General features: G+C 31.8%; 1 protein-coding gene across 1 annotated transcript in view; it reads right to left on the bottom strand.

Annotated features, from left to right (window-relative positions):
- LOC115890491 (tubulin beta chain-like) overlaps window positions 1-14,264 on the bottom strand; it is a 37,655-nt gene continuing 23,391 nt past the window's right edge. The window contains exons 3-4 of the mRNA XM_030910738.1: window positions 1,598-2,554; window positions 1-479 (exon numbers count right to left, since the gene is read on the bottom strand). Of these exons, the coding sequence (XP_030766598.1) occupies window positions 241-479; window positions 1,598-2,554 (1,196 nt within the window). The 3' untranslated portion in view covers window positions 1-240. The remainder of the gene's footprint in view (window positions 480-1,597; window positions 2,555-14,264) is intronic.

Here is a 14,264-nt window from a genome sequence, read left to right as displayed (position 1 = left end):
TTAAATCTGTTTCTGAGCTATCAATTATATTTAAAATAAATAAAAAAAAACGTTTTTTTTAATTTAAAACTACTGTTCATTTATCTGATCAGTATTATCTAAATGATCTAAGTTTAAGTTGATATACAGTCTTCTTTCTCTTATTTTTGTATCAATAAAAAATAAACTTAGTAAACTTTGATCACTTAAATTATTTCAATCAACATCAGCGTATTTTAATTTTATACTCTTTTAGAAGTTTTAGCAGTTAAAATCGTCTCCGGCAGGCTCTTCCTCTGCTTCATAGTCATCATCAGCTGTGGCTTCTTGATACTGCTGATACTCTGATACCAAGTCGTTCATGTTGGATTCAGCTTCGGTAAATTCCATCTCGTCCATACCTTCTCCGGTATACCAATGCAGGAAAGCCTTACGCCTGAACATGGCAGCAAATTGTTCGGAGATTCGCTTGAATAGTTCCTGGATAGCCGTTGTATTGCCTAAAAAACAAACAAAAAAATAAATATATAACTTATTTTATACAGGGTGGGTCTTAATATATGTGCAAATATTTTAGGGGTAGTATATTTCGACCCCAGAAACACGATTATGAGGATTTTTTCGCGAAAATTTTTTTTGGAAAATTAGGAATTTTTTGAAAAGATTTTTGGATTTTTTAAAATAATTTTTAGTTAAAAAAACATAATTTCTTGATAATATGGCAACATAGGTAGTAGATTGTAAATTTACAAGAAAGAAAACACAGAAAAGATCCAGTGGTTCTCAAAATTGAAGCAAAAAACATACTTTTTTGGAAATTTTCAAAGTAAAATAACACGGTTATTTTTAACTTATTTGAAAAACGGTAAAGAGAAAATATGTTTCTTTTATCGAGATCGACCAGCCCTGAAAATATTTGCACTTATTTAAAACTCACACTGTATATACAGGTTTACAGGCAAAAAAAACAATTTTAACCAAATTTGCCACAAAAATACTGTGGCACCCGAAAATCTGGCTATTAGTTTCTTGTGAGGGTGGGGGATTGGTAGGGGGGTATGGGAGGGGGTTAAATTTTAAAAAATCGTAACTCCAAAATTACAATAGCTAGCGAAACGCGGTTTTCAATTTAAGATTAGGAATAATATTTGCAACAAAATTTGTAACAATATCAAAATAATATCAAAAAGATAAAAAAAATTGTAAAAATTCCTTTACTTTGAAACTAAAAGAACTGCCTACCACCTTTTTATTAACGTATTTTAATATGGGCGGCTAAACGTGCTTCCCGCCGTCAATTTTTTCTTATAGGGGCCAGATTTGATTTTACACATCGAAATAGATTAATTCATAGCGATTCTAACGAAATAAAACAAATTATACATAGTGGCTTTGAACCTTCAATAACTTGTAAAAATCGTTTTTTAATAGGTGGCTTTAGGCAATGAAAATGTGCTTTTACTTTTGGGATACCTTTTAAAATAACGTCAGAAACAAATAAAATCGAAATCTTCGATTTTTCTTGAATATCTCCGGGGTCAAATTTAAGTTATCCTGTATAGCAAATTATAGTTCTGCCATTTAAAAAGATAAAGGTCATAAATTAATAATATATTACCTATAAATGTGGAAGACATCTTCAATCCAACTGGTGGAATATCACAAACTGCCGTCTTGACATTATTCGGGATCCATTCGACGAAGTAACTGCTGTTCTTATTTTGCACGGCCAACATTTGTTCATCTACCTCCTTCATGGACATCCTACCTCTAAAAACTGCAGCCACTGTGAGGTACCTTCCATGTCTCGGATCGCAAGCAGCCATCATGTTTTTGGCATCAAACATTTGCTGGGTTAGCTCAGGCACAGTCAAAGCCCTGTACTGTTGACTTCCTCTGGAGGTCAAAGGAGCAAATCCAGGCATGAAGAAATGGAGACGAGGGAATGGAACCATATTGACAGCTAGTTTTCTTAAATCGGCATTTAACTGACCTGGGAACCTCAGGCAGGTGGTAACTCCAGACATCGTGAGAGACACGAGATGGTTCAAATCGCTATAACTAGGATTTGGTACTTTAAGGGTTCTAAAACATATATCATACAGGGCTTCATTATCGATACAGTAAGTTTCATCGGTGTTTTCTACGAGTTGGTGGACAGACAAGGTAGCGTTATAAGGTTCGACAACTGTATCAGACACTTTAGGACTAGGCATGACTGAATAAGTGTTCATGATTCTATCAGGGTACTCTTCTCTGATCTTCGAAATAAGCAGTGTACCCATACCAGATCCAGTGCCGCCTCCTAGCGAGTGTGTTAGTTGGAAACCTTGCAGACAGTCGCAGTTTTCGGCTTCTTTTCTTACTACATCTAGGACTGCATCTACCAGTTCGGCGCCTTCGGTGTAGTGTCCTTTGGCCCAGTTGTTTCCAGCACCAGATTGACCGAAAACGAAATTATCAGGTCTGAAAAGCTTGCCGTATCGACCCGATCTGACTGCATCCATGGTACCGGGTTCGAGGTCCAGTAGTATGGCTCTGGGTACGTATTTGCCTCCATTTGTACTTGATGCAACTAAAATACAAAATATTAGATATTATTGTTAGTTTTAAGTAATTTATTGACTATTCGTAACAATGGTATAATGTCTTATGGAATAAATGATTGATTGATTGATTAGAATTACAAAATTTAGGTTTTATTTTGTTTATCTAATCAATTATTCAGGAGGATCAAGATTTGTTTTATCACATATCTTTATTGGCATATTAAATATTTACAACATGCTCTTTAAATTTAAATGAAAATATATCATTTGAGTTAGAACATTTAGTGATACAGTAGAAAATTACAGAATTCTATCGGCTTAGAAGGTTTACCGAATGTACCTACCAATCTGGTCCAACCAGTCATAAAAGATTACGATAGACAACATCCCAAAAAAGACAGAAAATATAATTTACTTATCAATTAAAATAACAGATACATCTGTCACTGTCGTGAATCACTCATTGTCATTTTACAAACAATAAATGTTATAAATAACGTATTGTGTATTACATTTACATATTATTATATATTATATACCTTTGTTGCAGACAAAAAATACTTAGTTTCAGAAGGTATCTCCTCCCGTCGTCGTAAGCAAATAATCATATACAGAAAGGTTAAGGCTTTTTGATTTTACCTCATTAAGTAATTGTTATCGGGTATCGGGTAATAATTGTTAATTTTGTAGTTTGATTTCATATAATGTCATTTTAATAGAACCTCAACGCTTTATAATAAACGTATCTATCTGCTAAAAAGCTAAAGTGTTTTCCCCTATAACTTCTTTATTTTTTCTAATAAAAAAACATAAATTATGATTGATTGACGTATTCAATTGTTTTCGGTCATTTCCTATTTCACCGGAAATTACTACAAACTTTTGATTTTTATATGGCACCCTCGGTATTTTTTTACTTTATTCGATAGAAAATGACACTCTGAATAGGATGACATATCATATGTCAATTTTTTCGCATATGGTATATATGGTATTAAAAATCATATTTTTAATCATATCTCAATTTTTTCAAATGGAATTTTTTGGACATCTTTTAGCAAGCCAGGACGCCAGCACAAGACACTGGCTAAAAATCTCGTTTTTTTTATCTGAAAAAATAAAAAAACTTTTATTTTAATGAATATATTGGTGAACTTAAATCTGCAAAAAGAACACACTGAACCTGATTTTTATGCATTAGAAACGGAATTGACGACACGAAATTTTTGACGGAAGAAGACATTCAAAAAAAAGACATTTATAGGTATTTTATTTGATTTTTTCGGATTTGTTTCACTTTTCTGAGTACTCCTTATGATATTTCTTTTTTTATAATTGGATTTATGTAAAGTGTACAAATTTGGAAAGACATTGTGTTGAGACTATAGTATCATTGTGAATCTAGAAACATCCTTCAAAATCAGTTACCTCTGCGACACTTTACCCCCAACTGTAAGTAAGTATATAAATTATATTAAAAATAGCAAACTAATCAATTACGAAATTAATATAGAATTAACTAATCAAGTTTTTATTCTTGAATTTTCGCATTTATACTTGTCATGAATGATAAGGTCAATGTGACATAGCGTTGTTTCAATAGCGTATCTACATTTATGTTATTAAATAATTATACTAAGTTAATTATTTTTATTACAAATCTCTAGCAAAATAAAACACTAAATCACCACTATACACTAGTTTAACCATGTTAGCATCATCAACAGATGATTAAATCTGAAGTTTTAATCATCTGCTGATGATGCTAATATTGTTAGCGAAACGCGCGTCCAGTGCAAAAGTAAAAGTGTTTTGGTGTATTGTGGTGATTTAGTGTTTTATTTTGCTATTGTAACACCAAAGGTTCCAACCCCCATCTGTAATCTACAAATCTCTATTTTTGATAATATTTAATGAATAAATCTAAAACAAATATAACAAATTATTGTTTCTAGTTTCTACCCAACTTTATATTTTAACATGTTCTAAATAATATATTAGAATGTCACTGATAAACCGAAATTTAAGTCAGCCATATTAAATCCCCATCGTGGTCGCTTTAATTTTGTTTATATGCTCCCTTCCTTGGACTTTTTATTCAATGTTAAAAAATATATCGTTTTTTATTTCAAAAATGCCAAATTGAAGAAAATGTTGTCATTGTTAATTCACAATGAATATTTGAAAACCAAAAAGTTCTTAATTCTGAGCGTTCATTGTACCTGCATTTTAGTCATTTCAATACTACTTAAGCCTATTAACGTAAATTGCTCTTATTATAGTCTTTATTATTTAAAATGCCCACGACAGAGATGTTTACGATAAGGTCGAGTTAAATTTAAAATTATTAGGAGGTAGTTTAGATCAATGAACTGCATGTCGTATAAAACAGGTGCCGTAGTTTTATGCTTTCATGAAATCTAATGCCGGAAAACGGAAATTTGGAATGACGAAACGTCGGTTAATCTACAGAACGTTTATAATATAAAGAAAATCTCAGACGTGCAAGTGTCGAAACCCAGTAGAAATAGAGATAATAGTATATTGTTTTATTAGGAGTAAAAATGATAATTTTTGTGGCGAGACTGTACGTTTGACTAACGTCTGACCTTGACTAACGTTTTGACGACATACAGGCGAGACACAAAAAGACATTTTTACTCCGAATAGCACATGCTATTTTTTTCAAGCGCGCGTCACAAATAATTTTTTAAACAATTTTAAACGTTCCAAATAATATAAAAATATTCAAAAGTAATACCTAGTACCTTGTATATATCGAGAAGCTATGGTAGAGTGAAGTTGGTTGGGTTGGGTTGGGTTGAATATGATACTGTCAGTTTAATAATATATTTTCGCACTTATACTTAGGCGTAAAAGTGCTTTACTTTTTTGCCTAGGCGTTAAAATGACTTTTTTGTATTGTCAATCACTAGGCAAAAACTAATACTTTTGTAACTTTAAAAAAAATATATATTGTTTTATTAGGAGTAAAAATGATTTTTTTGTGGCGATGCTGTAAGTTTGACATAGAGTTGCCAACTTTTAAAATAAAAAAATAAAGGATGAGAGGGTAAAAAAGAGACACAGGTGAAACATTTTTTGAAACCTCGCCCAAATGTCTAGAATTTACCAAAAAGTTGTCAATGGTAAGCCATTAACGGTGTTTCTTACTTTCTTAACAATATTTATACTCAATATTTGATAAAATAAAACAAACCTTTTTCAACAAAACTTTTTTTCACAACATGAGCCAACAATAAGTATACATAAAATAGTTAAACATGCTTATCGCTTCCGCAAATATTTCTTTTACATAAATATTTCTTCGACTTCTTTTCTGTATAAACGAGTGGGAGTAGCGAAAGACACAGATTAACAATTTTTTAAAGCATTGTGACGATACACAAATATTTTTTAGATTTTGAGTTTGGTATGTAAAAAAGAGGACTTTTTCAATACGCGAGAGAAGAGAGGACAGTGAGATCAAAAAGAGGACTGTCCTCTGGAATAGAGGACGGTTGGAAACCCTAGTTTGACGGACGAGCGTTAGCGAGCCACAAAAAGTCGTTTTTACTCCGAATAGAACATGCTATTTTTTTTCAAACGCCACAAATAAGTTTTTAAACAATTTCAAACATTCCAAATAATATAAAAATATTTAAAAGTAATACCTTGGACCTTGTATATCGGACCACCCTGTAGATCCGAACAGTATTCCGCAAACTTCGGCAGCATATTCTGCAGATAAAAATAGATAAAAAAGTTCGTATAAATGTATGTCCTAAAATTCTTAGTTTCAGAGATACAGGGTGTAGAAGTTTCATATTTATTTCGATTTTTTCCAAATAATTTCTGAAGTAAAGTCAATATTTCGATGAAAATTGGTATCTGCGAATTTTTTGACGTGAAAAAATTGATTTTGATGTCAACATGACTGCTGTTTGTAGGGAGCGCCACATACATGTGTTTTAGCTATTTTGAAGAGCAATAATTTTTCGTCCGTACCTGTATAAAATCAATGGATGAAAAAATATGCATTTCCGTGATTTTCTACTTAAAAAATGTCACGTGGAAAAAATCGCCACGAGCAACCGTTCTCAAGATATTTAGAATGGAAACAGTCAATAAATGTCATTATTGACAAAAAATAAACGTATGTCGAGTAGATAGTTATTTGACTGAAATGATAAATTTGGAAACTTTTATTTTTTTTTTAATTAATCATAAATTTTTCTTCGAAAAAATGATAATAAAACAGTTTCTGCTGAACTTTTGGCACAAAAACATTTCAAATTTATGATTTCGGTCTAACAACGATTTAGTCAACGTGTTTAATTTATGTCAATGACGACAGGTATTGGTAATCTCGATTCTAAATATCTCGAGAACCATTACTTGTAGCGATTTTTACCAAGAGACCTTTTCTACGTAAAAAACGTCGTAAATTTATATTTTTTTACTCAGTAGTTTTATACAGATACTGGCGAAAAGTTATTTACTCTTCAAACCAGTTAAAAATATGTAGGTGGCGCCCTCTTCAAGTAGGAGTCATATTGACATCAAAATCAAATTTCTTATGTCAAAAAACTCCCAGACATCAATTTTCATCCAAATATTGACGTTACTTCAAAAATTATTTGAAAAAAAAATCGAAATAAAATTGAAAATTCTACATTCTGTATATTGGAAACTAAGCATTTTAGAACATATATTTATACGAACTTTTTTATTTATTTTTATCTGCAAAATATGCTGCCAAAGTTTCCGGAATACAGTTCGGACCACCCTGTATATCGAGAAACTATGGTAGGGTTCGGTTGGGTTGGGTTGGTTTCAAAATGACCCTTTACGTCAGTTTAATAATATATTTTTGTACTTTTATGCTTAGGCGTAAAAGTGCTTTACTTTTATGCCTAGACGTTAAAATTACTTTTTTGTATTGTCAATCGCATCGCAAAAACTAATTAAATACTTTTGTGACGTTTGAAAAAAATACTTTTTTAGTAAAATAAATCATCCGGTATCTTGCATGTTTCAATCCATAGTTTATTTGATGCAGTATTCTTTTCTCAAACTAATCAGACAGTTTATTTACGTGACTAATCTATACATATATAAAAAGGCAGTTTTTCTTAACCAACGACATGTGTTAATGGTAACGTAATACGGACACAAACTTGAGATAAATTTCAAACAGTAGGAACGTGTTACAAGAGCGATAAATGTGTCATTTGAGCGGTTCAAATGACTGGTTAAGTTATTTTAAACCCCGACGGGATAAATAATAGTTTTATGTCTGGTAAATGTACAACAATGTTTATTGCGATCTTAATTGTTTGGTTTATGAGCCGTAGACGATAGTAAATATTGTTTCTGTGACTGTAATAGCAGTACTTCTCTAGTTGACAGATAATATATTAATAAATTCCAGTACTACTATTTATATATTTATATGAGTCTCTTTATTTATACCGGGCTAAGGGGCATCGGCTCAGGTCATATAGGAAATTCTATATAACCTGGAACACTGAAGTTAATGGAACTTTTTAAAATACTGGATTATATCAGGCTACATATCAGACAATAATAAAATTGTCTGTTGGTAGCTATTTCCGCCATAGTATCATTTAATCATGGCAGATGACGACTTTTTCTTTAGATAAATATTTTATGACTCCAGAGATGTAGAATGTAAAATGTTTAGGAGGGGAGTTAATCACCGCGACCTTACTTATCTATTGTGTGTTCCCCTTTCTTGAGTTATAACGAGTTATAACTCATCATACAATCTCAGGGCTTTAATAAAAGCCAGTATCTGAGGCGGCTCCACTGAGGCCAGCTCTCCATCTTTGACAGACACTAGAGATATCTTCTTTTTCTTATAATACCATCTTCTAATGAAGGTTGGCAACAATCGCGGCGAAACACTGTCTGTCCTGTGCAGCTCGAAACAGCTCGTGTGAGTTCAGTCCAGTCCAGTCTCGTAAATTTTTCAGCCAAGAGTGCTTGCATCTTCCAAGTCCTCTTCTGCCTTCTACCTTTTCTTCTATAATCAACTTCAGAAGCTTTGCCCTACTATTGCGCATGACATGCGCAATTCCATTTCCTTGTTAAGCCTCCCAAGAACCTCTTCATTGCGTACATGATCTGTCCATGGTATTTTCTAGAGTCTTCTGTAGATCCACATTTCAAAAGCATCCAACCGTGTCATGGTGTTCATTTTAATCGTCCATGTCTCACAGCCGTATAAGAGGATTGAGTATACATAACAATGGATAAAATGCAGACGTATGTTGATGTTGAATGATCGGTAACATAATAGGTTTCTCATTTTGTTAAACATTGATCTAGACTGTTCTATATGCGATACCGTGTCTACGCATTGTCCGTATACTCGTATGTTGGGTGGTAGAATATTTCCCCTACTAACGACCATTATCTTGGTTTTTGCCGTGTTTATTTTAAGGCCCAATGGATCTTCTTCCCGAACTAAGTTGCCTAGAAGTTCTTGAAGAGCCTCAGAGTTGTCAGCGATAATCACAGTGTCGTCTGCATACCTAAGGTTGTTAATTGGGACGCCAATTATTTTTATGCCAATGCCTTTATCTTGTAGGGCCTTATCGAATATGTATCCCCGAGTACACATCCCTGACGAACTCCACGTTGTACTGGTATTTCATCTGTTCCATCTTGCCCTAACCTTATGTATGCTGCCTGATTCCAATATAATGTTTTTAAGAATTGGATATCGTTCTTGTCTAGACCTTTTTCTTGTTAAAAGCACTGTGTGTTCTACTTTATCAAAGGCCTTTTCGTATAGTCGATGAAACAAATGTATACGTCTTTTTGTTGGTATCTACATTTCTGTAAGACAGAAAGACAGAATGAATAGACGGGCCAAACATTGCTTCCCTGGCCCCCATTCCTTCTTGAAAGCCAAATTGGCCATCATCTAAATCAATTTCACATTTTTTGAATATTCTAGATATTGATGAATATTCATATCACTAGAGATATGGAGATAACATAAATGTTTTCAGAACATCAAATTCAGAACCTCGAAATTAGTGGAATAAATTTATGATTTCAGTTAAGCTACACACAAACTTTTTATTTTTAATTCTATTATTTTTGTAACTTGGTTCGGATAAATCATATAGAATTTTATGTATTTTTACAGCCCTAATTAGCTGCTCTGTTAACTCCATTTCTAGATTGCAACAAGAAAAAAACACAAAATAACGTAAAATTCCTATCAACTGAGTCGCGATCACGCGATAAAACTCGACAAGTTGAATCTGATCGTCACCGCAGAATAAAACGCCGCCAGGCCGCTTCGTCTCCAAAACACGATCGCGCCAATGTAAAACGGCTCATATCATGCTCATATGTATTCTTCAGCAACTTTTGGTCGCGGCCGCGTGGAGATCGTGATCATAGATCGTGATCGCGGCCGTGATCGCACCAGTGTGCGTGTAGCTTTATACGTTATACTTTATACTTAAGAGTTTACTATCATTCACAATGTCTGAAAAAATACAATTAAAATTAATAGAATATCATTGGAATAGCTTTTGGTAGTCAGTTCTATCCATAATGAAAGCCATTGATGATAATCAAAGGCCAAAATTACATTACTCACAAATTTTGAAGTATAATTTTTTTCACTAAAGCTTCAATCAGAACCTCGCAATTAGTGGAATGAATTAGTGTTTTCAATTAGGGGAAAAGTTTGTTCCTCTAATTTGAATGTAAGCATTCAGTACGTCAAAATTTTCAAAGTTACCAAACTTTTAATCACCTTTTTGCAATAAGTTAAAACAATCATTTTCAACAAATAAGTAACTTTTTATATCACATATTTACTACTAATGCGACAAAATTCGGTGTGTTTTGACCTTGTTCCTACAAAAAAACTTTTAAACGAATATGGCTTATTGTTGAGGAATACCTTAAATCACATATTGGCTGGCAATAGGTTGGGAGGAACTCTTCGTTGTTTAATAAATTATAGGGGGATTAGGTAAGTAAATAAAAAATTACGTTATTTTAATTATTATCTATGAAAAATGGGAAGTACGAATAGATAAATAAAAACTCGATGAAAAAATTTAAGACCCTTGTGGGTCATGGTCTTGGCCTTGGTTTTGTTTCTTGGGCAAGACCAAGAGCGAGAGCAAGAGCAGGACCATTCTCGCTCCTGACTATTTGAGACTAGTTAATAGAACAGTTTTATCATTTTATCAAAAGTAAAAATTTAGAAAAATTGTCATAAAACCTAAAGTTAAATATTAGTTAAGGCCAGTGGAGCATGGTTTGAAAGAACTGGTGCGTAGAGAAATCACTGAAGCGAAACTTAAGTTGAGGAAAATTATTTTAAAGCCGCTAATGAGAGGTTTTCATATATTTCATATATATTAATGATGGGCTGTTTATATGCCCTTGCGTGCGTTATTGAATATACAGGTTGTTCCCTGTTTGAAAAAGCTCCATTTCTCTTTTATGTTTCAAACATTTACTTCATTTTCTTACAAAATATGTTAAATAAATATACAAGGTGTCCGGAAATTGATGCAACAAAATTTGGTCATAGATTCTTGAAAAAAAATAGATGACCCGTATTTTTTATTTTTGGCGAGTGGCCCCCTTTTTTCGATTAACAGCCTCCTGAATTTCGCCCCTAAAAAGAGTTCTTTTTATTATCTCAGGGCCCTGTTGGACGAAAATCACAAAATTTGGTACACGTTGTTTTACCATAAAATTACATTTTTTGATGCTATTAACTTTTTTTTATTTTCATCAGTGACGTCCCTACGGTATTTAAACTAAATATTATTGAAGAAAAAAATGGTACGCCACTGTTTATTTTAAATAAAAATTATTTTTAAAATCTACATTAAATTTGGAACAAATTTTATTTCTTGATTTTTTTCGTACGACGCACCGTTTTTGCGTAAAAAAATAAAAACCATTTTCATATATGACCAAATCGCTAAAATTTTAATGTAAATTTTCATAGCAAAATTTAAAAAACGGCGATTTAGGTTTTTCGACATTTTGGTTCGCACTTAGGTAATAAAAACAAGATTTTGGAATAAAAAAAATTATTTTAAACTTGTTTGCCGTTTTAAAAATTTTGCCATTGAAATTTACGGTAAAATTTTAGCGATTCAGTCTTGTATGAAAATTATTTTTATTTTTTTACGCGAAAACGGTTCGTCGTCACGAAATAAATGTCAAAAAGTAAAGTTGTTCCAAATTTAATCTAGACAAAAATAATTTTTATTTAAAATAAACAGTGGCGTACCATTTTTTTCTTCAATAATATTTAGTTTAAATACCGTAGGGACGCCACTGATGAAAATAAAAAAAGTTAATAGCATCAAAAAATGTAATTTTATGGTAAAACAACGTGTACCAAATTTAGTGATTTTCGTCCAACAGGGCACTGAGATAATAAAAAAAAACTCTTTTTAGGAGCGAAATTCAGAGGGCTGTAAATCCGAAAAGAGGGCACTCGCCAAAAATAAAAAATACGGGTCACCTATTTTTTTTTCAAGAATCTATGACCAAATTTTGTTGCATTCATTTTCGGACACCCTGTAGAACATTTACTGACTATATACAAACATGGCCTGTCTTATAAAAGACAGGCATTGGTACGGGATGGTGCATCGTCGTTGGAAACAGGAAATCCCATGCAAATTTTGAACTCTCCAAATATTGCCTTAAAAATTTACAGTATTTTAGGTTTTTTAAAGATCTGCGTATACTAAATACCAGGGTTGGTATGATTTAAATCAAATGATTTAAATCATGATTTAAAACGTGAATTAAATCAAGTGATTTTTTTAATTTTAATCATGTGATTTAAATCAAAAAATTAATTTTATTGAAACTTTATAATAAATAAAAAAATAACTGTAAAAGTTATAAAAATCTATCCTAGAAAACTATAAAAAATAGTTCTATAACAGATAATAAATCGAAAAATAATTGTAAATTTTAGAAAACTATATAAAAATATCTATTCATCAATTTAAATATTGAACCGATTTTTGAAGTAATTTCGTGTGAATCCATAAGACCACTAAACGGAGGAATTTAAAATTTATTTAGAAGTGACAAATTTTACTTTTGTCTTACCGACATTTTGATTTGCAGTAAGTACTTATTTACACTTTGACATTAGATAATACTAATTTCATTCACGACTTAAGACTATTCCCGAACAATAGTATATTTTTTATTAAGAGTAGAAATTATACTTTTTTTGGCGATGCTGTACATTTGAAGGACCATCGTAAAGCTATTCCGACGTTACAAGGAGGCACAAAAAGTACATTTTTACTCCGAATAAAACACTATTTTTTTAAAACATTACAAATATGTTTTTAATCAATTTTAAACATTGCAAATAATACAACCAGTAATCGAGAAACGATTTGTACACTCGTTGAATTTAACACCTAATATCAGTTTAATAATATATTTTTGTACTTTTGTGCTTATATAGGCTTTACTTAAGTATGTACTTAAGTAGCATACTTATGTACTTAAGAGTGCTTTACGTTTATGCCTATAGCCGTTAAAATGACAAAAATTAATACTTTTGAGACGTTTGAAAAAAAATCCTTTTGATCTGAAGCGAGCGACTTTTTTGCGGAATATATTGGTGACCGATGTAGCACCGTCGAATTGTTAATGTTATCGGTATCGCTCAGAGTTATTAAAATTTAGCCATTTAGGATAGGACTTTAATTGGAAATAAGTCCTAGTCATTTGAAAATCCGATTTAAATATTCTTTTGAATTAAAATCAAAAAAATCTGATTTAAATAAAAAAAAATCCGATTTAAATTTAAAAAAATCTAATTTTTTTGATTTTTTTTAAAAAATCATGATTTTTTCCAACCCTGCTAAATACGGTATAACAAATTTGAACAATTTTGGACAAGCCGATTTTAAATAATTTAAGAAAAACTGCATCATTTTTAAATTAAAATAGGTAGCAATGAAAAACCAGTGAAATGTCAACATATTTTATGTTGTCAAATTGTTGATTTTATCATTGTCAAATGTAATTTATTTGTGCTGTCTACATCACTACCATATTATAGAACCTAAGCTTAGTGTCCCCGAAATGTAATTTAGTAATTTAAAACTGGTTCGAATGAGGCAAAAGCCTAAAGTTTAAAAAATACAATTTAACATTGACAAAATTATACGATGACAGTTTAAGGTACGTTGGCATTTGTCTACGAGCTACGAGTAGTATTACATTGTTCTCTGTTCAGTTTTAATTTTAAAATAGATGCAGTTTTTCTTAAATTACTTAAAATCGACTTTTCCAAAATTGTTCATATTCAAACATATTGCATCAATTAGCAGGTGTATTCAGCATACGCAGACCTTTAAAAACCTATTTACAACTTTGCTGTAAAATTAACAGGGGAGACAATATCTGGACAATTCAAAATTTGCATTCGGTTTCCTATGTTTCCAACGACGATGCACCACCCGGTATATTAATTTGCAAACAACACATTCTACAATCATTCTCAGTCAAAACGTGTTGATAGACGTAGAAAGAACATTGCGCCTTGTTTCCAAATTAAAATCAGCCGGAAACACCATGACTCGCGGGAATGAATCATTTACCATTTAAATTCGAAATAATTTTATAGACCTTTTTAGTAACAATTAACTTAGAAAGATGCCAGAGAACCCGACT

This window comes from Sitophilus oryzae, unplaced genomic scaffold (assembly GCF_002938485.1).
Source record: "Sitophilus oryzae breed Bouriz unplaced genomic scaffold, Soryzae_2.0 scaffold_1178_pilon_pilon, whole genome shotgun sequence".
NCBI lineage: Eukaryota > Metazoa > Arthropoda > Insecta > Coleoptera > Curculionidae > Sitophilus > Sitophilus oryzae.
Note: the sequence above shows the minus strand (reverse complement) of the source record. Positions and strands in the feature narration are given on the sequence as shown.